The sequence below is a fragment of the Camarhynchus parvulus genome, chromosome 20, assembly GCF_901933205.1.
Source record: "Camarhynchus parvulus chromosome 20, STF_HiC, whole genome shotgun sequence".
In the NCBI taxonomy this organism is placed as follows: Eukaryota; Metazoa; Chordata; class Aves; order Passeriformes; family Thraupidae; genus Camarhynchus; species Camarhynchus parvulus.
The window spans coordinates 8,539,254-8,562,434 of record NC_044590.1 but is presented as its reverse complement, the minus strand read 5'-3'; the positions used below and the strand labels follow the sequence as shown (position 1 = coordinate 8,562,434).

The 23,181-nt window shown below is 49.7% G+C and overlaps 1 protein-coding gene across 2 annotated transcripts; it reads right to left on the bottom strand.

The window, feature by feature from the left end:
- Window positions 1-3,966: 3,966 nt before the first annotated feature.
- Window positions 3,967-21,256, bottom strand: HNF4A (hepatocyte nuclear factor 4 alpha). Of its 2 annotated transcripts, none has more exons than XM_030963221.1 (10): window positions 21,142-21,256; window positions 17,505-17,679; window positions 15,607-15,701; window positions 13,412-13,518; window positions 10,783-10,938; window positions 7,813-7,900; window positions 7,166-7,321; window positions 5,870-6,106; window positions 5,113-5,235; window positions 3,967-4,460 (listed from the first exon to the last, which is right to left on the bottom strand). In XM_030963221.1, exons 1-10 carry the CDS (start codon window positions 21,254-21,256, stop codon window positions 4,318-4,320), a joined length of 1,395 nt encoding a protein of 464 aa, XP_030819081.1. In that variant the 3' UTR covers window positions 3,967-4,317. The 2 variants fall into 2 exon arrangements, with proteins under 2 accessions (XP_030819081.1, XP_030819080.1); XM_030963220.1 differs by having other exon boundaries at window positions 4,318-4,501; window positions 5,109-5,235.
- Window positions 21,257-23,181: the final 1,925 nt, after the last annotated feature.

The window sequence follows — 23,181 nt, the reverse complement described above, 5'->3', positions numbered from 1 at the left end:
CAAGCTCTCCTGCTCACTCTCACATAATGAAGCTGACAATATATTGCCATTTTTATTGGCCTGGCTGGCAATTTTTCAGGTGCTAGGTGTGTTTATGATTGTCAGGGTCACACCTCAGTTTGGCATGGGGAGAGGGATTTTAGACATACCCACACCTTACCATTCCTCCTGCAGCCTCTCTGAGGGATTTTAGACATACCCACCCCTTACCATTCCTCCTGCAGCCTCTCTGAGTGGAAAGGACTGTGCAGTGTGTGGCCTGAGCTCCCCAGCTGGTTGGTGATATTTGCACTAAGCCCAGAGGGAAGTGGCCAGCCTGGCACATGGAATTGCCTGGCTCAGCAGTGCCACGTTGCTGAGCTGTCCCTGCTGCCTCTTGGTGTTCATGACTATCTGCGCCTGTGTGTGCACTTGTAAGTTTAATAGCAGCAATAGTTGCTTTTGTCAGGGATGATATGCAGGCCATAAAACTTGTTTGCCTTTTTCCCCCCCCCACTAAGATATGAAAGCTGTGGAAAAGGTTCCAAAGCCTGCTGGCTCTTTCAGATGGAAGTTATATAAGGAATATGAAAAGAATGCATTTCATGGTGGCCAAAGGACCTAAAAATACCACTTTCACAGATCTTTGCTTGGACATGATGAAAAGATTCCTCAGCTGGAGATGGTGCTCTCCAGGAAATCATCCCTAGGCTGAGCTGCAGGCACAGAGAGCTCTGGTGTTCAAAAACAACGTAAGGGAAGTTGTGTGTCAAAGGCCAATCCTCAGAGCAGCCACCTCCTGTGACATGGGACATGGCCTGTAGGCTCCAGGGAACCCAGCAGGGTAAAACACAGCCCAGGAGTGGCAAGACCAGTGTTTCAGGGTGATTCCAGGCTGGAGGGACAAAAGAGGTGAGAGTTGGGATCGAGGACGCCAATTAAGGACAAGGTTGCTTCTGGGACAGTTCATGGGGGGGGTTTTCCCAAGTGAGCTGAATCCAGCAATAAGAAATCTCCTGTAGGAAGTGCACTGATTTAAGATTAACCAGGTAAAGGGCAACCTTGATAGAGCAGTTCATGGGAAGGAGCCCAGGAGAATTTATTGCTTTGAAGATTTGGTATTACATATATGGAGATTTTAGGGCATTTACCCAGGTAAAACCAACCATGAATCACAGCAGAGGAGTCCCAGGGGTTTTTTATTAAAAAAAAAATGAATTAAGTCCTTTTCTTTCCCTTGACTGGACTACTTACTCAGTCCTGTGTGTGCTGGGATAACATGTCCTGAGACTGCCTTTGGTTCCCTTGTTCAGGCACTCAGCAGTGGTGCTGGGGCTCTGGATCATCACAGGTGCACAGGTAGTGAGGGCAGGTTTATTGAGATCTGTCCTGTTTTCCCAGATCCTCAACTCAGAGTGGAGACAGGCTCTAAATGCTGTCTGCACATAGCCCTCAAACACAGTCTGATCTCATCCCTGCTGAGTTTTCACCAGCATGGCTGTCACTGGGACACCACTGGATGTGCTAATGGGATGGAACATCAGGCTGCTTCTCATCCCTTGTACCTAGCATGAGACTGCCCACCTCGACTCTCATCAGAGGCAGGAGATGGGGTAAATGAGGGCCAGCTCCTGCAGACCAGAGCTGGAAATGCTGGATGTTGTTCCTTCCCAGAGACCTAATCTTTACAGCCATCTACACCCCTCTCCTCTCTTCCTGTTCTATTCCTGGGCATGGCACAGCTGAGCACAGCCTCCCGTGGTCAGGAAAGCAGGTCATTAAGAGCCTTCTCTAATTGCCAGTGTATTTCTTCACCTTTACAGCCAGTGATAAGTTGATTTTCACTTGATCATCTTACTGTGCCCCATAGGCTCAGTCGGGCTCCCACCTGCTGCCAGCAGTGTTTGAAACAAAGGACAATCACCCACCCCAAAGTGCTCAGAAATTACCTTTGAAACACAAGAGGGACATAAAATGAACATGTTTGAAATGTGAATAATATATTTTCGCTTCCTTTGCCTGGCTTTCAGAATGTGGTCACTTCAAGCCTTTAAGCTCCCTGGAATCATGAAAGCAAATATTTATTCTCCATGTTTGTTTTTCTTTTAATGAAAATTGGGATTGCCATTCAATCTTATGATTCCAGCACACATGGCTTCAGGACAGACACATTGGGCTTGCCAGGAAATAGTGACAGCTGGCAACAGCATCAAACACTTGTTTGGGCTTTTTTCTCCATACACATATGCTTTGTGCTCAGACCAACAGGGCGGTTAGCCCCTTGATTTAAAATAAATCCTCCCAGAAGAAAGAAATCCATCTGTCTGGGAAAAGTTAGAAAATATTTTTGCATTTATTTTTCTTTTTTTTTTTTTTTTTTTTTATGAATACAAACTCTTGTGAAGAAATATTCTTCTGTTTCCATTGGAAGGCAGAAACCAGCAAAAATTAATGTACAATATTGAGGAATACTTGGTGCAAATGGACCAAAAAGGATTCCCCACAAAGTATGTCTACGTACAGGAAAAAAGGTTGCTGCAGTTGGAAAAGACAGCCTGGTTATTACAGGGTTGGGGTTTTTTTTTTGCATTTAATCTCCCAATTATAAATAATCAATGTGATTTACAAAATAATTTACAGAAAATGATTGGATTCATCATTGCAATAAATTACTTGGTACGATGCCACCAGCATTGGGACCATACAACACCTCTGACACCGCCAGCACGAGGGGTTTCATTTTGCATTGGAAATCAGGGGACAGACCTGCAGCTCCTCTGGCTGAGCTGGCTCAGATTTGTCCCCACCAGAGACCCCTTGGCAGCCGTGTGGCCACCATCCTCATCCTCCTAAGAGGCCAGCAGTGGCTCAGGCCTGCCGTGGTGCAGGGCTCTGGGAGCTCCAGCCCTGCTGGCACCTGGAGCAGGAGGGCTCCTTTCCTGCTTTCAGCTGTAAACCAAAGGTCAGATCCGCAGGGTTTTGGCACAGGCAGGCACAGAGGAACAGGGGCAGGAGGGAGCAGAGCAGGGTGGGCACACCCAAGGCTGGGGCAGACCCAAGGGGCTTGGGTGGGACAGGGTTATTGCTTGACCTCTGTGGCTTTTCTCTGCAGGACCCCAAGAATTGTATTTTTGAGGTTGGTGCTCTCAAACACTCTGAGGTCTGAAGGAGTCATAACGAATTCTTATCATGTTATGAAGACCTATAAATCTGTTATCAGCCACTCACTCTAAGCTGAAGGAGTGGCACTGCACTAGAGAAGTGGATTGTGTGGCATATCTTAGCATTAAGTTGGGTCTGAACTGAGATCCTGGGTCTCAATGCTCCCAGCACTTAAGAGAGCCCAAGACCTTGGTACAATCTGTGAGGCTCAAGCTTCTCTCGCCCCACAGGTCCTTCCCCTTCCTACATCTTTCCCCCACTTCCCTCAAACAGGCATCCAGTGGTCTTCTGACTGCTGACAAGCAGTAGTTGGGCCAGTGATATTTTGGGCAGTGCTGCCAGCCTGCAAAGGGGTGACTCCCTCCCATTAGCTGAAATCTCTGGAATCCCATGGTCCCTCTGCTTGCCAGGAGGCAGTGAGTGCTGCAAGGGAAGGGCCTGGCAGTGGTTGCCTCTCTGAGCATTGTGGTCAGAGGGCAGGCATGGCACAGAAATACCAAAATCTCTCAAGACGCAGAGGGATCCAAATAGTGGAGTATCTTGGTGGGCCAGACTTTGCCCCAGCATCAGCTGAAAACATTTGTTAGGTCTGGCTGGGGGGCTTAGTGTGCTGGTGGGTGACACCATGCAAAGACCTGGGACTAGCCAAGGCTGAGGAGCAGTTCTGGCAGTGCTGCCTGGGCAAACCCCATGTGCTTCACCTGCTGTGCTGCTCCTGGGGGAGCTTCCACCTCCACCAAGTCTGGCTGGACTGGGGACTGTCAGGGGGGCTGGCATGGCTGTGGGAGGGAAGCCCTCCACTCCCACAGCACAGGGAATTGCTCATTCACAGGGTCTGCTGTGGCTGAACCAGTGCTGAGGTGGCAGTGGGGCAGCAGCCTGTCCCTAGCAGGTCACTGCCACCTCCTCACAGAGGGAAGCAGGAATCTGGCCCTCCTTACAAGGACCGAGGGTTTTGGCAAGGCTCCAGCCTTAGTTCTGGGACTCTGGGGCTATCCATGGCATGTGCTGTCCGTAGCTGCAGGAAGACACCTTCTGGTGGTGGTCAGTCCAATAAGCAAGCCCGTGTGTCCGTGCCCAGGGACCTCTGGATGGCTTCTCTTTTCACAGTGGCAGAGTCAGTTTGGGCTCTTCTCCCACTCGGTGCTCTGAAGGAGGCTGGCTGGGTGGGGTTTGCTAGATGACCTCCTGTTTTGTGATGGCAGGCTGTGGGATGGACATGGGCTGCTTGGCCACGGTTGCAATGGCTCCAGGCAGCAGCTTGTACTGCTCTGATCCTGAGCCCGCGGGTGGAGAGGGCTGTGGAGTTTCTGGAGTAGCTGAAGAGAGAGAAACCGAATTAAAAGAGGGCCTCACAAACCTGGCAGCACTAGGATCTGTCCTCAGTCGTGCAGGGTTCAGATGTCAGCACAGCAGAGGCTCTTAAGGGCTTGTGTGTTTGCTGTAGGGCAGCCCAGACACACAGGCATGGTTTGATGCCCCAGGAGAACCACAATAACCAACATCAAATAAGGGCATTTTGCTGACATTTTGACCTCTACTAACCACATTTTTGGTCAGCCAAGCTCATCTCAGCACAGGGTCCCCAGTGGTGGTCCCATGTGGTGGGCCAGATCCTCCTGTGTTTTTGCAGAAGGCAAACTGAGGTGTGTCTGAACCACTCAAGGGAAGGGGAGCCTTTCCACTGATTTCACTAAGCTCTGGATAGGATCATTCATCCCTTAAGGGCTATGTAAAAGTTGCAGTCTGCCAAGGAGTATCATGTTGAATCAGTTAGTCTGGCCTAATCTAATCTAACCCACCTCTCTGTTTGTCTTTCCCTCCTTTCTGCATAGGAATTTCTCACACGCTCATTAGCAGAGACTTTGTCTTGCTTGCAGATTTCCATGCAAGGTAGAAACTACCTCCACAGGCACACTGGAAAGCTCCTGGTTTCACCCTAGAGCTCTCTATCTCTCTGGATATACTCACACATCTGCCCGTTGTGCATCTGAGGAGGCACTGTGTTGGCCACAATGACGTTTGTTCCCAGGTTCTCCTGGATCAGGTGAGGGTGCAGGTGGTGGTGGGTGTGCGGCGTTTCACTTGATGAGCCTAAGAACATGCAGGAGACATTAATTGCCACAATGGCAGAAGGAGACAGTTCAGATGGGCAGACCCACTGCACCCAGATGTCCAAGGCTTTCTGATCCATCCCCTTGTGCAAAGGTGATTGGAGCACACCCTTCCCTTTTTCCTCCATGCATGCCTTGAATTAACCCCTGCCTGCTGCCTGCATGTCCTCTCACACAGGATTATATTCCTTAGTCACACCTCCACATGAAGAATAGCACAGTGGGAACTTTTCATTTCATTTTGTCCCATTGGATGCTCCCACTAGAAAATCAAGGATGTTCCTTCAACCTGGGCTTTCAGACCTTTTTGTTTTGATGAGTCCCTTCTGACAGAGGAGGATTGGTGAAATGGCTGCCAGGTAGGAGTCTGGGGGTGCACAGCAAAGCTTGTCTGTGTCCAGAGGGCTGGGGATGCCTCTCTGTAAATAGAGGCACAGCTGATGCATCTCTTTAGATGAGAAGAAGTAGAGGACCCTTGGGAGATGATTTTGTGTGAGTCCTGCACACTGGCTGTGTCTAACTTTGCTAGGTAGGGAGCAGTGACTAAGGAGGTCTCAAGGGGACAACAATCAGGGAACGCCGAGAGACCGCTTGTCAGACCCTCAAGTACTCACCTCCCAGCAGCATCTCCTGCAGCAGGTTGTCAATCTTAGCCATGCCAAAGAGCTTGACGAACTGGATCTGCTCTATCATCTGCCAGGTGATGCTCTGCAGCACGGGCAGCAGCAGCAGCAGCTCCCCGAAGCGGCCCCGCGAGTCGTACTGCCGGTCGTTGATGTAATCCTCCAGGCTCACCTGCACCTGGTACCGCATCCTCTTGATCTTGGACGGGTCACTCAGCCCCTTGGCATCTGCAACGACCCACACAGCCAGCTCTCAGCTCTCCAGGCTGCTGTCTGTCAGTGACAGCATGGCACAGCCTGAGGGGAGCTGCCTCTGATTGCCCATCATCAGCTGTGATGGATGGGATGTGGAAGTTCGCAGGCAATCCCGACGTGAGAAAGTTGACTCTATGTTTCAGAAGGCTGATTTATTATTTTATGATATATATTAAAACTATACTAAAAGAATAGAAGAAAGGATTTCATCAGAAGGCTAGCAAGGAATAGAATGGAATGATAATAAAATCTTGTGACTGACCAGACAGTCCAAAACAGCTGAACTGTGATTGGCCATTAATTAGAAACAACCACATGAGACCAATCAAAGATGCACCTGTTGCATTCCACAGCAGCAGATAATCATTGTTTACATTTTGTTCCTGAGGCCTCTCAGCTTCTCAAAAGAAAAATCCTAGCAAAGGGATTTTTCTTAAGATATCATAGCTACATATAGCAGTGTGCTCTTTGTTGACGAAGTGACAAAACTAGTTTTTGTCTCCTTAAAAAGGAAAGAAGCCTAGAAGTTTCTCTCTTTAATTAGGTGAAAAAGCTACTTCATAGGCTTAGAAGACTTCACCTCAAGGATAGCTAATTGGACAGAAGCTTAGGCAATTTACTAGAAAAAGAAGTGAACAAAGAAACTAATTGCTTTTTTAAGGTGTTTTATTAAGAACAAGGACTTCCTACACTTGACTCTGTTTTTCTCTGTTTGTTATTTTGCCTTTTATAAAATCTTTTTGTTTTTAACACTGCAACAGAAGCCATCTTGCTGATTTTTATGCTTCCAAAAGTAGCTAGGCTATCTTAAGTATGTTATAGCCCTCCAAAAGCTTATAAGACCGAGCTCAAAAAAGCTACTATAACATCGATGGACAATTTTTCTCAAGACTGACTTCTCTCGTCCCTCTCTAAGAACAGTTTGGCCCAGAGAGGAGACCAGGCAGCTTTTCCACCACTCAGGACTGGTGTTAGTCAGCATAATCCAGCCTAGACCCCTCTGATGGTAACCCTCCCCAAGCCCGGGCATACCTGGGTCAAAGAAGATGATGGCTTTCAGGCAGGCATATTCATTGTCATCTATCTGCAGCTCCTGGAAGGGCAGCACCAGCTCGTCCAGGATGCGGATGGCCACACGGTTCACCTCCACCAGCTCGGGGCAGTTCCGTGGGATGATGTGATCATTGCCTGCAGCACAGACACCATCACCTTATCATTGCTCAAACTTAGCTGGGGTGACAGGGAGTTCAAAATGCAGGTAGCTAATGCTGAGATAATTTTGGGGTGGAGGAATTAAGAAGTTCCTCCTTCAGTCCCTATCCTGTCTCAGAACACCAGAAATTTTGATCTGTTTTACCAGAGCAGCTTCTCATTACACAGGAGCCACTCAAGTGAGGAAAAGCTGAGCAAGGAGTGAGCTTTTTTTCTCAATCCCACCACAGCCTGCTTACACAAACCTGGGGGTGCATCATGAATGTTCACACAGTCCCCAGCTTTGTCACACCTCATGGCCTTGATGTCAGCCAGGCCTAGCTGTGCTGGGCTTGCTAAAATACAGAACAGCTCAAGCCACCACCCTGCAAAAAGGATGTCCACAAACACTGAGCCACCCTCTCCTTCACCCCAGCAGGGAAGTGCCACAGAAGCAGATGGGCTGGGAGCAGAAGTGCAATTTTTACCTAGCAGCAAGACATCCTTGAACACCATGGACCTCTTGGCAGCTCCCAGTAACAGATGCTCCCCTGCATGTGCACGTAGCAGTGCTACCTACAAAGACAGGGAAAAGTTATTTGGGTGATGCAGAGACTGATACAAAGCTGTGATTTCATGTCAGCCAGAGGGAAAGCTCAGCATTCCTGTACTGCACTCAAGGATGGGAGTGAGGGCCCCTCTTCTGTTACAGGCAGAGAAAGAGATTAAATAATGCCCTGTGCTAAACCAGTTATAAATCCAGCAGAACCAGCAGGTAGGAGACAGCACCTGAAATATCCCATATTCAGGACACAGGTCATGAGCAGGACCATGCTAGACTGTCCCAGGACGTCCCACCAGTGTGGGCTGTTTGCAGACAGCTCCTGCCAAGTGCAGAACCAGGGACTCCATCCTGGGAAGTGAGGAGACGTACAAACCCTGCTGCTGGACACTGCTGTCCCTCTGGGCTGTGCCCACCTCCCACTGCAATCACACCCATGGGGACCCATGTCCAGCTGGCCAGTGGGGTCACCCCCTGGCCACTCATCCCCTGCACAGCCACAGGAACTGGGGACAGGGAAGCCAGAGGGATGTTTTTCTCCTCTGATGTTAATGATTGAAGTGTTTCACTTTGCACCCTCCAGTGGCTCCTGAGAATGTTCTGAATCTTTTGCCCTCCTTCAGTTAAAAATTTCAGAGATTTGGGCAGAAAGAGAAGTTAACAATTGGACATCCTGACACAGAGACTTCTTAATGTCCAGCCAGGACCTACTGCTGGAGAAAACAATCATTAAACATTAATAGAGAAATGCTGAAAAGTATGTCCTGATGGGAATGGTCCACTTTTCCAGTGTGTTATCCTCAGCATCTGTCAAAGCCAAGAGAAGTCTTACCCTACCAGGAATGCAAGGAAAATGTATCACCCACAGGAGAGAGCTCTGGTTAGGAAAGATGCTGATGTTTAGGAGAGGGTTTTTTGGCTTTTTTTCACCCCAGATGATAAAAATGGTTATGCAAAATAAATAGAGATCCTTGCAAAAAGACTGTGCACACATGATACTGGGGAATCTTTATCTAGATGCCAAAATCTAACCTCTCTCTATCGCTGTCCAAACATGGGTGGATATGTTACCAGATCTGCACAAAACTGAGCTTTCCTACCTGGCAAAGCTATGACAAGGAAAAAACTGCCAGCCCCAGGAGAGAGTGAAGCTCTCACCTAAATATTTCCTGCCTATTGCAAATTCAAGAAGGTTCAGTTTGTAACCACCTTTTTTGTGTCCATAGAATTTCCTTGTTTGAGCAGGGTTAAAGTGAATTGCTTCAAGAAGGCCAAACCATCTCATTTGATATTTGTTCTTGCAGTGATGAACCTGAGATACATCATTCCATTGCGAATTAGGATAAATATACTGCTGTAACACAACAAAGCAGAACCTGAACTTGGAGATGAAATGTCTTTGCCCCACCAAACATGGCAGTTTTGACATTTTGGTGCAGAAGGAGAATAAGGGGTTGGGTATGATCTCTTCTACAAAAGGAGATCTGTTTCATGGAGCAGCCTCTCCTTTGTGGGAAGGCAGGGTGCAAACTGTGCCATCTTTAGGCTCTCTTTTCTCCTTTGAGGAATTTTGCAGCCCCACAAACGTAAAATGAGCTCATGCGGAAGTTGCTGTAGCTTGCAGAGTTACTGGCCAGGTTTAGGGCCTCTGTTCCAAATGGCACAAGGATGTGATGGGTTGTGCAGAGCTGCCCCAGGTCTGTGCTGGGCTGCAGACTATTATTTGTATATGTTGTGTAAATGGCATTTGCCATTGGAGTCCACTGTGGTTTCCATAAATTATGAATTGTATTTTCCTTAGCAGTTTAACAGATTTCTTATAATTTTAAACAATTTAGCATTTGCACACAATAGAAAAGAAAGAAACATGCTCCCATTTTAAGAGCACTGAATTCCCCAGAGTTCTGGGTGCTGCTGGGTGGTTACTAAAGAGCTCAGATTTTGGATTTAGGGGATTTTGATCAGCTGGACGCTCTCAACTGGATATCCTTTTTCTACATTATATGAAAATTTCCTCTAGGTCAATAAGGCTAGAGACTGGTCCTAGCTGAAGAGAACCCATGCTGGTTTTGTGACTTTACACTGGACAGACTGGAAATACCTTCCTGCCTGTGACAGGACCTGTGCTGGCCCTGCTAGAAGTGCTGTCCCAGCCACATGTGCTGCTCAAGGCTGGGCACACATCTTTCCTTCAACACTTATTGGAGACCTCTGAAAGTCAGACATCCACAGGAGGCCTCTCCTTGTACCTCTTTGAGGCTGCCTGAGATCCTGCAGTGCAGTTCTACAGAGGACACCAAACCCACTGTGCTTATCTTCATTAGGGAACCCACAAATGCCATTTTGGTAATTTCTGTTAAATGCAAATATATCCTTGCTTTTTAATCCTGGAAAAAAAGATTTTCTACCGCTTTGGGAGCAAACTAGTGCATAGCTTCAAAATTCCATGCTGGGAGCATGAGTACAAACATACCCATAGGTGGGAAGCAGCAAGAGGCAGGCAGATTTTAAATTTTGAGCAGACCTTAGGCTAGAAATCTCTCCTGCTAATTCTGATTACCCCAAGCATTTGTCAAGCACTTCAGGTTTTCAAAGTGCTGTGCAAGCCATAATTAATAAATGACTGGCTGACCCCAAAATGCTCATCTGATAACAGCCTAATTCAAGCTCAGTGTTATCTGGCTGTGCTCATGGGCTGATTAGAGGCACATGCAAGTGGCCCGTGCTGGCATTGTATGGATTCCTGGCCTGGGCTGGCATTGTATGGATGCTGTTCCCAATCAGCTGCAGCAGTCAGGATAACAGAGTGCACAATGAGCCTTTTCTCTGAAGGTCTCAGCTGGCTCCCCACTGCCTTTACCAGGGCAGAGTGAGGTGGGGTGGATGGGGGACTTGCCTGGTCATCCAGGGGCAGCTCACAGAAGGGGGGGATGTACTTGGCCCACTCCACCAGCACCAGCAGCTGCTGCTTCATGGACTCACACACGTCAGAAATATTGGCAATCTTCTTCCCTCGGATGTCTCCGTTGAGCACAGGAACAGGGGATGATATCTGGAAGGAGAGAAGAGATCCTTCAGCTTTCAGTGCCACAGAGGAACCACAGAGAGGAAAATCCCCAGCCCATGGGTTGTGTTGATGCAGACCCCAGAAATTATAATTACATTTTTCTGTTGCACACACCCAGCTCCCAGAACAGGTGACCCAACAAGACTCATTTAAAGTCAGATCAGCTTGGGGATCTGTGAACATGAAACTCTGCAGAGCAGAGGCTGTGGATCATCTTGGTAAACTGCAATGCCTTGAACAGACTTGAAAGCACAGAGGAAACATTCCTAAAGCCAGGATCTTCCCCCCACTGAGCAAGTGTGCTCAGTCAAGATCCAGGAGGGAGCAGAGGCGCTTGTGTGGCAGTCAACCTCACCAGTAGAAAGGACACATCCACCACTGCTGCTGCACAAGCTGCTTGGTCCCACCAGAGTGCAGAGAGCTGCTCCCCCTTCCAGCCTGCTCCAGAGGCAGGGCTTGGCCAGAGCTGCCCTGTCTGCTTTCCACAGGAGGAGAGCAGGCTCTGCTCCTCTCCTGAGTCATCATGAGCTCACCAGGCCACAGCTTTCTAGGTCTGACATTGCTTTTTGTGAGCACCAGGTCATTAACATTTGACATCACCCACTCTGAATAGCTAAGGACAGACTTTAAAGATAACAGTCTCGCACCTCCCGTTGGCTTTTAGGTCCTTTTGGCAAAACTGGGCAAGTGCAAACATGCCCACAGCATGGGTGACATTTGTTACATGGCAAATTATTTGTGATTGCCACTTCATTTGCAAAGGACAACCCTGACAACTCTGCAAGTGCTGTCACAGAGAGCTGGACAGAACATCTCCCCCAAAACAGGCACCCAACCTCCTGCCTGGTTCTCATGCATAGCTGCTCACCCAGGTCATCTAAAAATTTGCCCTTAGTCACTACTTTATCCTCATGCTTCTGTAAGCAATTAACTCAACCCCATCACTGCCCTCTGCCTGCCCTCTGTGCTCTTCTACCACATCAGCTCTTCCTGTCCTATTCCTGCCAGCATTTTCAGCTTGGACCCTGCTGGCCTCCCCAAGGAAATGGAATTCAAATGCCACCTGCATTTTTTTTTCCAGGTTGCATTACCTGGAGGCTTTCCAGCTCACCAGCTATTATTGAATAAATAAGATTGTAAAAATCTCACCATGTATTACCCTAATCAGAGGGCCCGGAAGGCTTAGCAAATAAATAAAGACCTCTGGGTGAGTGACCCTAGATCTTGGAGAAAGCAGCTCCTCAGCAGTATCTTGTTCTAATTAGCAAGGCACATAAAAGTTACCAATTACCGTGCTGGAGCCTGCCTTGTTTAATGAATCTCTCTGTGCTCTGTGGGAGAGCAGGAGCTCCCCTGGATTTGTCCGTGGTTGTAGTTTTTATCAGCAGACCCTTCTTACATGTGATGGCACTGCAGGACTCTGAGCCCCAGAAATGTCCTTCCCTTGTAGATTTGGTGACTGGCAACCCCATTATCTCACACCTCTGGGAGCAGCATCAATCGTATTTTTATAGGGTATATAAATATATTCGGGCCTGCATAGGACAAGGTGAGATGTGGGATGAGATTGGATGTGCTTTTTGTGTACAAGATTGGCTCTTGGCCATTCTGGCATATCCCCTCCTTGGGGAAATGGACCTTACAGCCTGAGCCTCATGTGGAGCCCAGAGCACAGCATGTCCTGTCCTGGAGCATCTCCCAGGGCAGCCTTCAGGGCAGTGTGACCCTTGAAGCAGCATGGACTGCCAACTCAACCCCCCAGGACACAGAGTTCTGTTCTCCCCAGCTCCATGAAGAGTGGCAGCTCCTGCCTCCAGCACAGCTCCATCCTCATCACTTGTTCTCACAGACAAACCCTCCCTGCAGGCTGTGTGTGCCCATCCTGTCCTGTGTCCTCCCAGAGCTGTGTACACCATTTGCAGTATCCAGCCTCTTAAATTAGAGTCATCTTTGCAATGTGAACACTCTAGGAAACGAATCTTGGCAGTATGTGAGTGGAAACAGGGAATTTCAGGCAAGCACTGGAAAAGGTATCTTCATAAAACAAGCAGGAAACTGATTCCTCGTGAAACTGTGCTGGAATCCAAAGTTCCTAACAGCTCATGGGGAAGGGAGGCTGCTCATGCAAGGCAGCCCCTCGTGGGCTAAGGCAGCCACAGCTCTTTGGATTGCAATGATTCTGCCCTACTTTCTTCCATCAGGCTCTCCAGCCTTCCTGTGTCCCATTAAAGCAGAACAAATCACTGCATATTGTTACAACTGAGTTCTGGACTAGGGAGATTCAAAGGGATGGTTTCAGGTAACAAATGCTTTTTGAAAAATAAGTGTTGAGTTGGCAGATAAGCCACTCAGAAAAGAGGTGATAATTTGAAGACTTGGCTATTAAATACTCAGCTGGCTCTACGCACCAGGTAGTGCCTGATGCTTTTGTATTTGGTAAAGAAGGAAGAAGAGGTACCTGCTGTGCCAGGGCTTCTGCATGCAGGAGGGCATTGATGGAGGGCAGGCTGCTGTCTTCGTAACTTGATCTGCGGGTGCTGATTCGGTCCCGTTCATTCTGTACAGCTGCAAGAGAGGATTTTGGCTGAGCTGCAGGTGGTTCATGGCAATGCATACTGAAAACTAGCACAGACTTCTGGCGTTCCCCTTCCTTAACTGCAGTTTCCCAGCTTCCCTGCCAGGCAGGGCGGAGGTGCAGCTGTGTCTGGTTTGGGATGGATGCCAGTGAGAGCTGAGTGCATCTGGTGGATCTGATTTCTTATTTGCTTTATTAGACTTTCCAGGGATGGGCTTGATTCAGAACCCAAACACCTGTAGAGCTCAGCGGGGAAAATTTCCTGGCAAAGGATCTGAGTTTTTTGATTTTGTGATGTGGGGTTTGAAACAGTGGCCATGCTCATGTATGCAGCCCAAAGCTGATGTGTGAAATGGAGGAGTATCTGAGAGGTTCCCTTGCCCATGTGACTCCTGTGACCTCCATTCAGAAAAGCTCTTGCACTGGGTAGGTGTAGTTGGAAAACTTCTGTCTCAACTACAATAAGGAAGGAAGTGGTGCAGAACTGCTCCTGCTTATCCATCCAGAGCAAAAGAGCTCTCTCATACCTTATTGTAAAACCATCCCAGGACAGCTTTGACCCCAGTGTGCCTCCCTGTTTGGTCTAGTCTTGAAGGCTTGGAGGGGGAGGATTTGCCTGCTCTGTCTGTCACGAGGCCTGGGCTGGCTGTAAGTCACCCTGGCCACGCCACTCAGAGCCATCTGCTCAAATAAGCTATTGATCCATGGCAGGGGAAACAGCACAGTCCCTGCCTTGGGCTGGTGGCTCTCTGCATTGATACGTTCTCCGTGTATAAATCCAGCTGATAAAAAGCAATAATGAGGCTGGGCCAGGAGAAAAGCCCTGCAGTCAGCGGCTGTAAATAGGAGCTCTCAAGGTTATGCTGCTTGTTATCAGTAGCAGGCCCCCGAGTTCAGTCATGCCATGATGTTTTCCAAATGTTTGCTTAGTATTAGCTGGTCATGCACCTAATGTAACTTCTATTGAATATTAACAGACAACAGCACAGCTCTGGGCAGGGGATGAGCTGCATGGACAGGAGGATTCCTATATTCTTCAGGAAAAGTTAAGAAAAGTTGCTTGTGATACCTCATCTCCTTTTACAGGGAATAAATGTTCCTGCTCAGAGGTCTTCCTGCAGCCACCAACATAACACTGGTACTTCCCTGTTGTCTGCAAGGACCCTTTTACTCCAAAGCTTCTCCTTGAGGCAGTGAGAACTGGGAGGAGCATGGGGTTTGATTTCCCTGCATGGAATAACAGGGCTGAATGCCTCCCATGAGTGAGACATGAGTGGGGTGTGCTCTGTGGGATGCCTCTGCCCTGGCAGTTTGTCCCTCCATTAACAGGAGCAGCATCAAGGCCACCAGGGTCTCCTGCCCCTTCTCAAAACAAGACTAAACAAGGGGAGAATCCTGACATAGGGACCTGGAAGGGCTGCAGAGACAGGGAGGTAGGGGAGCTGAGGGGTGAGCATGAGCCATACAGGGATATCTCTACTCTTTTCATACAGTTAAATAGCAAAAATGCTCCTACTTTACTCTGGATCCTTTCTGCTGTGGCTGAAACGAAACTAAACTAAACTCACTGCCTCTCTGCAGAGGGTCAGCAAGAACCTATATATCTATCAGGGAAAAAAGGTGCAAAATGTCAGTGTGACTTTTGCTGGGCTCACCCAGCCAGCTGTGGGTTTTGTGGTCACTCTGGGATAACAGCACTTGGAGCAGTTTTACCAAAGTATTTCCAAATGCCCAGGCCTTCTTTGAAGTTTCTACTCCTCAGTGATGTGCAGAATCATTCCCAAGCCCCTCCAATGGATTGCAGTGTGTGAGCCCAGGTGCTGTGTGTCAGTGTGAGCTAGAGAGCCCTGGGTGTGATTTGTGTGCACAAACATGGGCAGTTCTGAGACACAGGACCCTCCCTAAATCCCCCTGTGGTGGGGGTCAGGATCTGCGCCCAGGAGAGAACAGTGCAGGGAACACAGGGCTGAGGTGGCTGGGCAAGTGTGCATCTGGCAGGGACCAGCCTTGGCTGCAGGGCTTCCCCAAACATGCCCAGGACTGAGGGACTGCTGCTGGGGGAAGGCAGAGGCACCCACCTTCCTTCTTCATTCCTGCTCGGAAGCACTTCTTCAGCCTGCAGTACCGGCACTGGTTCCTCTTGTCTTTGTCTACCACACACTGCCTGTTAAACCTGGGAGGGAAGGAAGGAAGGTGTGAGGAGCAGCAAGACTGAGCCTGAAGGCAGGACAAGACAGAGCCCCAAGCTCCAAGACATGTTCAGAGAAGGTTCCCAGAGGCTCACCCTGAGAAAGGAGCTCCAATCTCTGATTTTTCCACTCTTGTTTTAGCCTGTGGTTTCCTTTTTGCACCAAAATCTCAGCTCTCCCCTCTGCCTCTGGATGTTCAATAAGGACAGACTAGAACTGAGTCACACACAGGAGCTCAGGCTGCTGGTCCTACTCAGTAACCATTAGGGATAGGATGTCTATAGTCGACTAACAAACCCCAGGGAAATTAAAAGTGTGATCTAGGAGGGTCAACCCAACTTGGAACCAACTTGGAAGCTGCTGTTGTAAGTTAGATCCCAGTAGAATGGAAGGAAGAATGCCTTTATTCTGAATTTTAAAAAGAGGTGGAAGATTGTAGTAGCCCATTTGTGAGGATAAGAAGTCGGTTTAAGTCCCAGCATCTCTCCAGGGCTGTGTCTGGGATTCTCAGAGGTTGTGTCTGACCTCTGGGCAGCATTGCCGCTCTGCAAACTGCTCTGCTGCCACTTGCACTTCCGAGAGGACTTGGGAAGAAATCAGCTCCTTCCCTCCAAGCTTGTGTCACCAAATCCCCTGTGCATGGTGGGGAAAACTGATCCCCCATGTGTGTGACTCACGAGCCTGGTGGCCACTTGCAGCATGAATTTCACTTGCAAATTTGCTCTAATTTACAGCAGATTGATCCAGTTTGCAGAGTAAAGACAAAGGAGTACAGAGCTGGAGAAGGGCTCCCAGCTATGCTGAATTCTGTAGCTTTTGAAAGGGCTTCCTTCTACTCTGCTTTTTAAAGCCCCCAAGATATGATTTGCCCAAATGGTTGCCTGAAAGCAGCTCTTAAAATATTCCTGTAGTGCATATAAAAGCCTCAGCTTCCAAAGAACTGGGCACCTTGGCTTTTCTGATGGAGTTGTGGGGAGGGGGCTCCCTGGGCAGCCACCTTAAATAACCCTGGGGTGCAAATGATGATGTGCTTCACAGGCACTCATAAACCTGGGGTTTCCTTCTGTCACTCAGGTTTTAGAGTCATGCTGCTCTTCATGCTCTCCATGTGGCTGTCAGGCTGTCAGGAGTAACTGACTCAAAAAGCCCGAGGGATTTAGGCACTGTGAACTGAGGATTCTTCAGTTTCCTTTGTGACTCTCTACAAGTGAGTTGCTCAAAGCCAGCAGCAGGCAGGTCTCAGCTGCTGATGGCACAGGAGAGCCATGGCCTACCCCCAATGGCACGGGGTGCAGTGCACGAATTTCAGGAGCAACACAAGTGCCTCATCCTCAGAAAAGTGAATGTTGTGCTGCCCCTCATGGTGCTCCTCAGGTGTTCTTGTGTCATGTAACAGGCAATGATAGCGTTGTAGCTTGATGGCAGCCACACATCCATCTCCTGGTGGAGGACTGCCCCCAGGGAGAGCAAGGTTTGTGCTGCACTGAGCAGTGAGCTGCTGAGTCCCTGAAATGGGGCTTCTCCCCTGGTACCTTGCTGCTTGCTGGCCACATCCATGGCTGGCCATACCCATTTGGCCCCTAAAGTATGGGGCAAGACCTCCAGGGTCTTTCCTCAGTCATCAGTCTCAAAGTCAGGGCAGTCACTGACCCCTCCCAGCTGCAGGCTTAGCTCATGGAAAGTGGAGGAGGATGCAGGGCAGTGCTGCTGCACTTTGAGGGCTTTGCCATTGAGCTGTGAGGGGCTGTCCTGTCTGAGCCACGGGTCTCTGTGCCCTGTGTCCTCACCTGCAGGAGTACATGTGGTTCTTCCTGACGCTCCTCCTGAAGAAGCCCTTGCAGCCATCGCAGCTGGAAGCGCCGTAGTGCTTGCCGGTGGCGCGGTCCCCGCAGATGGCACACAGCGTGCTCACCCCAAGGCTGCTGGAGCTGCTGAGGCTGGCTGCTTCTGATGGAGATGTGTCTGCTTGGGGAAGGACACAGCAAAGAAGAAGACAGTGAGACAACAGCCAATATTTGCTAACTCAGCTGGAGTCAGACTCTTGGAGAAACCAGGTAGCTGCAGCCTCGCTGTGTGAGGTGAAGGAGACCGTGTGTAAGCTCTCAGTGTTTAATTGCATTTAGGGTGCACTAAAACTTCTGTATTCCATGGTGAGACCCCTCTTCCCAAAGGCCTGGCAGCAGCAATGCCTTCAGATATAGCGGAAGCCCATTTTGCAGGAGTCGCAGGGCAGAGCCAAAATTCCTCGGGGATTTGCAGACACTTTGGGCTGCAGTGGTGTGGCCAGAGAAAAAGCTGATGCAGGGTTAAAGCTGAGGTATTACAGCTCAGGGTCAGCAGCTGATTTGTTAGGGAGGTGTTTGTGTTATAGCACTGAAAGGGCCCAAGACAGCCCTGAGCAGTTCCCTTCTCCAGGCATGGAGCTCCAGCCTGCACAGCCCTTCTTTGGGAAAACAAGACTTTAGGTAAATAGAAAACTCAAATGACTTCAGCTGGAAAACTCATGTGAGCAAAGGCTACCCATGCAAGGAAGGACTGATTAAAGACAAAAGGTGGTACTCTGGCATGGAGAAGGTTGTAGGCTGAGTATCTTCTAAAGTCTGGTAGGATCACACTGGAAATTGATTTGTCTTGCAGTCCTTACAGACCAAGGGGGACTGGGACTTGCAGGGCTTTTTTTGGAGGATAGGGAATTGCAGCAGGCTCGGGAGGAAAGGACATCTGAAAGGCTAAAAACCATACAAGGGCTACACTAAACCTCTCCAGCAAGCCAAACAAACCTCAAGGCTGAAGGGATCAGCCCTTAATTCAGTTGATCTAATTGTCCCCTCCCATGTACATTTTTCTGTGTCAGCACAGGCACATCCCCCTCCCTCAGTGGAAATGCCAGTCACGAATCATACCCAGGATCTACAAAGCCATTGAAACCTGCTGGGATTTTTAATGCTTGAGTCTATTGGCCCTGATTTCAGGGTTTTTGTAGGGACTCAGTTAAGGCTCACCCTGGAAGGACCACAGCTGGCACCCAGCAGAAGGGCTGGTCCCAGCTGGGCTCCCCATGGTAGCTCTGCTGTGGTGCTGGGGGAGCAAGGCAAGTCTGGCTGGGGCAGGGCTGCATTTTTAGCTTCTATTTTGCAGAGAAAGGGGTATTTCAGCAGGTGCTGCACATCCTGCTCATGCCACCCCTCAGCAGGAGTAACTGGCACAGAACCAGCAGTGAGTGAGCACAGGGATTCTTGAGCTCCTACCTCTGGCAACTTCTTTCATTTCCCTGCCTGCTTTCTGTCTTTCCAATTCCTCGTGTCCCTCCTATATTTCTTTGTGAGTCACTTTGCTGCCTCTGTGTCCCTGCCTGGCACACCCTGTCACGCAGCTCCAGCAGCACCAGTGCAAAGCTCCTGCCTCCACTCCCAGAGCTTTCCCAAGGCTGTTCTGGCTGTCTCTTGTCCCTGTGAGCAGCTTGCTTCTGAAAACAGCCTTCCTCCGTGCACATCCCCAGGGCTCAGATAAGTGCAGCTCACTCCAGAAGGAAAGTCAAATTCCCAGTTCCAGCTAAACATAGGACTTAGATGTGAGAGGAAGAGCTGATCTGCCTGTAATCCCATTACTTGTATATCTGTGGCAGCCCAGATAAACCCATTTTTAGCAATCTATCAGGCTGTAATCAGATGAACATAGAGCAGGAAAAACTGGCACTCTTATCAAGGAAATTGCAACATCTCAGTCTAATAGTCAACAACAATGAAATTATTGCCTAATGGATAATTTTCCAATTAAGTTTATTCTGACAAATATGGGCCAAAAATGTGGGCTCTGGCTACTGCAGTCAAGTGGTTGGAGTTAAGGTAAATTGGAAGAAGGCAAAAATCTGACTTTGAGACCTCATAGCTGAGCTTTGTTTTAGGACAGGAGCTGCTAGAGACGTCCCTGAGCCTGTCTGAGCACAAGATGCATTTTGCCTGTGAGAGACAAACTTGGTCCCTGCTGAGCAGCTGCCCTGGGGCTGAGCTGCAGAGCTATGGCAGGCAGTGGCTGGGCTCTGAGCAGTCCTTGGCCAGAAAAAGAGGCACAGGCTCTGCAGGCGGAGGTCCTGCAGGAGCTGTGTCCTCCAGGGCAGCGCCAAAACAGCCCTGGGAGCAAGGGCTGTCCCTGGCCTGGAGCTGGGCCCAGGAGGAGAGGAGTTGGTGCTGCCTGCCCCAGCTGACTCATCCACCCCTGGAGTGTCACAGCACACTGGGTCTTGTCACAGGGAATTCAGCTGTCCCTCTGCTCCATGGAGCCCTGGGTCTGGGGCAGGCAAACCACAGCCCCTTGAGCAGATGCTCGCTGGATGGGAGAGGGGCACGGGCAGGGAGCAGGGCTGAGCTTGTCCTAGAGTGTCCAGATGGATATCAGCAGAGCCAAAGGGGGGGACTTGTGGCCCAGAGGCACCTGAAGGGGTAGGAGCAGCCCCCAGGAGTGGAAAAGGGGCTGGGACTCAGAGTGGTGGGGGATTATTGCACAGCAGAGCCACTTTGGCACCAGTGTTACATCCCTGACAGAGCAGAGCCATAACCCAGGGAAGACCCACACAGGCTGTGATGGAAGAGTCCACAAAGCCAGCACAGCCCTTCTGGGACAGAGGTGCCCAGCAGTCCTGGGCTGGAAGGAGAGCGCTCAGAGGGCCACTTTCTGTGGCTTCATTTAGTCATTAACCTCATATTTAGAGAGACTTTAGGGGGGACTTGGAGAGGAATCTCTTGCTATCTCTGAACATTTAATCACCAAGACTCTTTGGTCCCCAAATGGGTGGGCCAGCATAGTGAATTCTGCAGGGTTAGTTGTGATGCTACCCTCCTGAAGGGATGGGAACATTTGTCTATCCTCTCAAGGTCCCCTTGTCCCTCTGACTGGGGGCTGAGCCGGGGAAGGGGATGGCACCCCACACCCCAGTGCTGCACTGGGAAGGGCTGTGGCTCACAGCAGCTGCAGCGGCAGTGCCTAAATCACTTGTGGCAGTGATTTTCACCCTTACCAGGTGCTAAATGCCTTTCTGCTCCAGGGACTGGCTCTCAGCTCTGGAGGCACAGGGTCAGATGTCTGTCTGAACCATCAACAGCACTTCAGGCGGAAATTTTGGCTGGGGTCTGGGAGATTCCCACCATGTTCAGCCCCAGCCCCATTCCTTGGGCCGAATGTCTGGAGGGCACCTCTCATTCCAGCCAGCTCCTGGTGTGTGCCTGCAGGACACCATCCCACCTCTACCAAACACAGCTCTGCTCTCCCCCCTCTATTTTCCCCTGGGGAAACAGAATCCCCCCAGGAGCTCCCCATCTGACACCTCTTCCCTCCCCGGGAACATTTTTATGGCCATGCCAGGGACTTCTCCTCCTGCAGCCCCCAGCTCATCCCACCCAGCAGAGGGAGAAGGTGGAAAGGACTCACCATTGCCCATAGCCAGCACCTGCATGTTCTCAAACTCCAGGGTGGTGTATGCCGGGTCTAGCGCTGCGCTGTAATCTGCCATCTCCATGTCTATGAGGGCTTTGGAAAGGCGCATTATCCTGGGCAAACACGGGCCAGATTGTACCGATTCCCTTGGCCCAGGCTATTGGCCCTCCTGCCTCCCTCTGCCTTCACTGCGTCCCCTACCTGTTGTCTTTTAATTCAGATATTTCTCTGAAAGGATTTGCTGAGCCTCAAGGCCTATACTCCCAGAGGGGTGGAGGCAGGAGGCAGGGGGTTAATCTTTAATCATCTCACCCATTGCCGAATACTGCTAAGCTTTTTTTTTTTTTTGGTGGAGCAGCAGTGATTCTTGTTGACTGTTTATTATTGAATCTCAAGGTGTTTCTGATCCTGGCTCCTGGGTGCAGGCACTCACCAAGGGCTATTGACCTTGATGCTGAGCTGCTGTTAATTATACCTGGGGTGGAAAATTTGGAAAAAACCCTACTAAGTGAATAAGGCTCTTCACCACTTCTGTCATTGCCTTCCTGTCCTCACCACTGATTGCCTACACCCCTGTTTTTCCCTTCTCTTGCTCCCTCCATCCCTTCCACTCATTCTCCTTTTCTCACCCTCACGGTCAGAGAAGGTCAGCTCCTGCTTGGAAATATACACATTGCTATGTAAAATGAAATGTATGACTCCTTTTACTTCCCTATAAACCAAGTTTTACAGGAGGCTGGATGCCCTATAAACAGATCCCATTCTGCAGCCATGCCCAAAGAGCAAGCGGGGCTGAGGGGTGGCACAGACACCCTGGGAATGGCCAGGGTGGCTCCAGTCCCACAGCTGAAATCACTCTGTGCTGGACAGCCCCAGTCTTGTGTATTGGCTGGTCTGTCATAAAAGTTTCATGAGACAGGTTAGAGCAGAGCAGCAGGAGCTTTCCTTCTGCGGGTGCACTGTCTGCTGTCAGCACCAGCAGTGGTTCTGTGCCTCACCCAGACCTGGGTCTGACCCCACTGGTGCTGGGCAGTGGGGCCAGGGCTGCCTGTGCTCTCCTCCCCAGCTGCCCCACATCACTCCTCCACTTCAGTCAGAACTGAGAGTTTTCATTGCAATTGTGAGATCATTGAGTGGGAATTTAATCGATCTCTGAATGGCACTGGCTCATGGTGCAAGAGAATCAGCAATTAATGATTTGGTATCAGTTTGTTCTGCATTGAAAACAACCCCTGGTTTCGCAACCAGCGGCGACCGAGTCCACACGCTGCTGGTCTGGGCTGCCAGTGCCTTGTGTTTGTTCTTCCCAAGCACCCCAATGCAGCCCCAACCCCACTGGCACCACGAGCTGCCCTGGCCACAGTGCCATCACTGCCACAGCATGAATCCAAGGTCTCTGGCTCCACACCAGTACATGCCTTTGGGCAGTTGTGCTAGTGATGATTTTCGGTTCGCATTTTAGGGGCACACGGAATTGTTCAAGCAGCACTTTGCCCCCAAAACCATGACCTACATAGCACTTCTAAACAGCTCTTCTACCCTGAGGCTACAGGTCTGAATCTGAGCACAGGGCAGAGACCCTGCTTTCTCACTTGGGAATGGTGATAAATGATCCTTTGCTGCAGGGGAAAGAGTCATTTGGTCAGTGCTCCTGAGGGACAGGCCAGAGCTCATGTGCTGGTGACTCTTCCTTTAGGCAGATACAGTCCTTGCCAAAAACTGGCTTTATGATGTGCAGACTGGGATGGAGATGCAAGAGTAGAGTACAGCCCCCTCCACAGCCTCATCCCAGGGACCTCAGTCCCAATCCCAGCCAGGCCACAGTGATCCCTTTGATTAGATAAATGCTACAGACACCAGGTCAAATATGTGCAGGATTTGCCACAGCGTCTAGTAAAATATCGTAAAAGCTGGGCCTGTTCTGCCCTGCTCAGCAAAACAAACCTTTTCTTCAATAGCCTGCTGAGTGAGGGGGCTGCAAAGGCCATTTACTTCCCAGGCAGGAAGGATTAGAAGGGCCAGGAATAGAAATCA

What these genes read in the sequence shown, in the direction of transcription:
- HNF4A (XM_030963220.1), bottom strand. Translation starts at nt 21,256, where the DNA reads ATGCGCCTTTCCAAAGCCCTCATAGACATGGAGATGGCAGATTACAGC. An exon ending in CAAGGATGTCTTGCTGCTAG is followed by an intron (nt 7,322 to 7,812) that starts GTAAAAATTGCA and finishes TCTGTGCTGCAG; the next exon opens with GCAATGATCACATCATCCCA. An exon ending in CACAACGGGCAGATGTGTGA is followed by an intron (nt 4,502 to 5,108) that starts GTATATCCAGAG and finishes TAGTGCTGCCAG; the next exon opens with GTTTGTGAGGCCCTCTTTTA.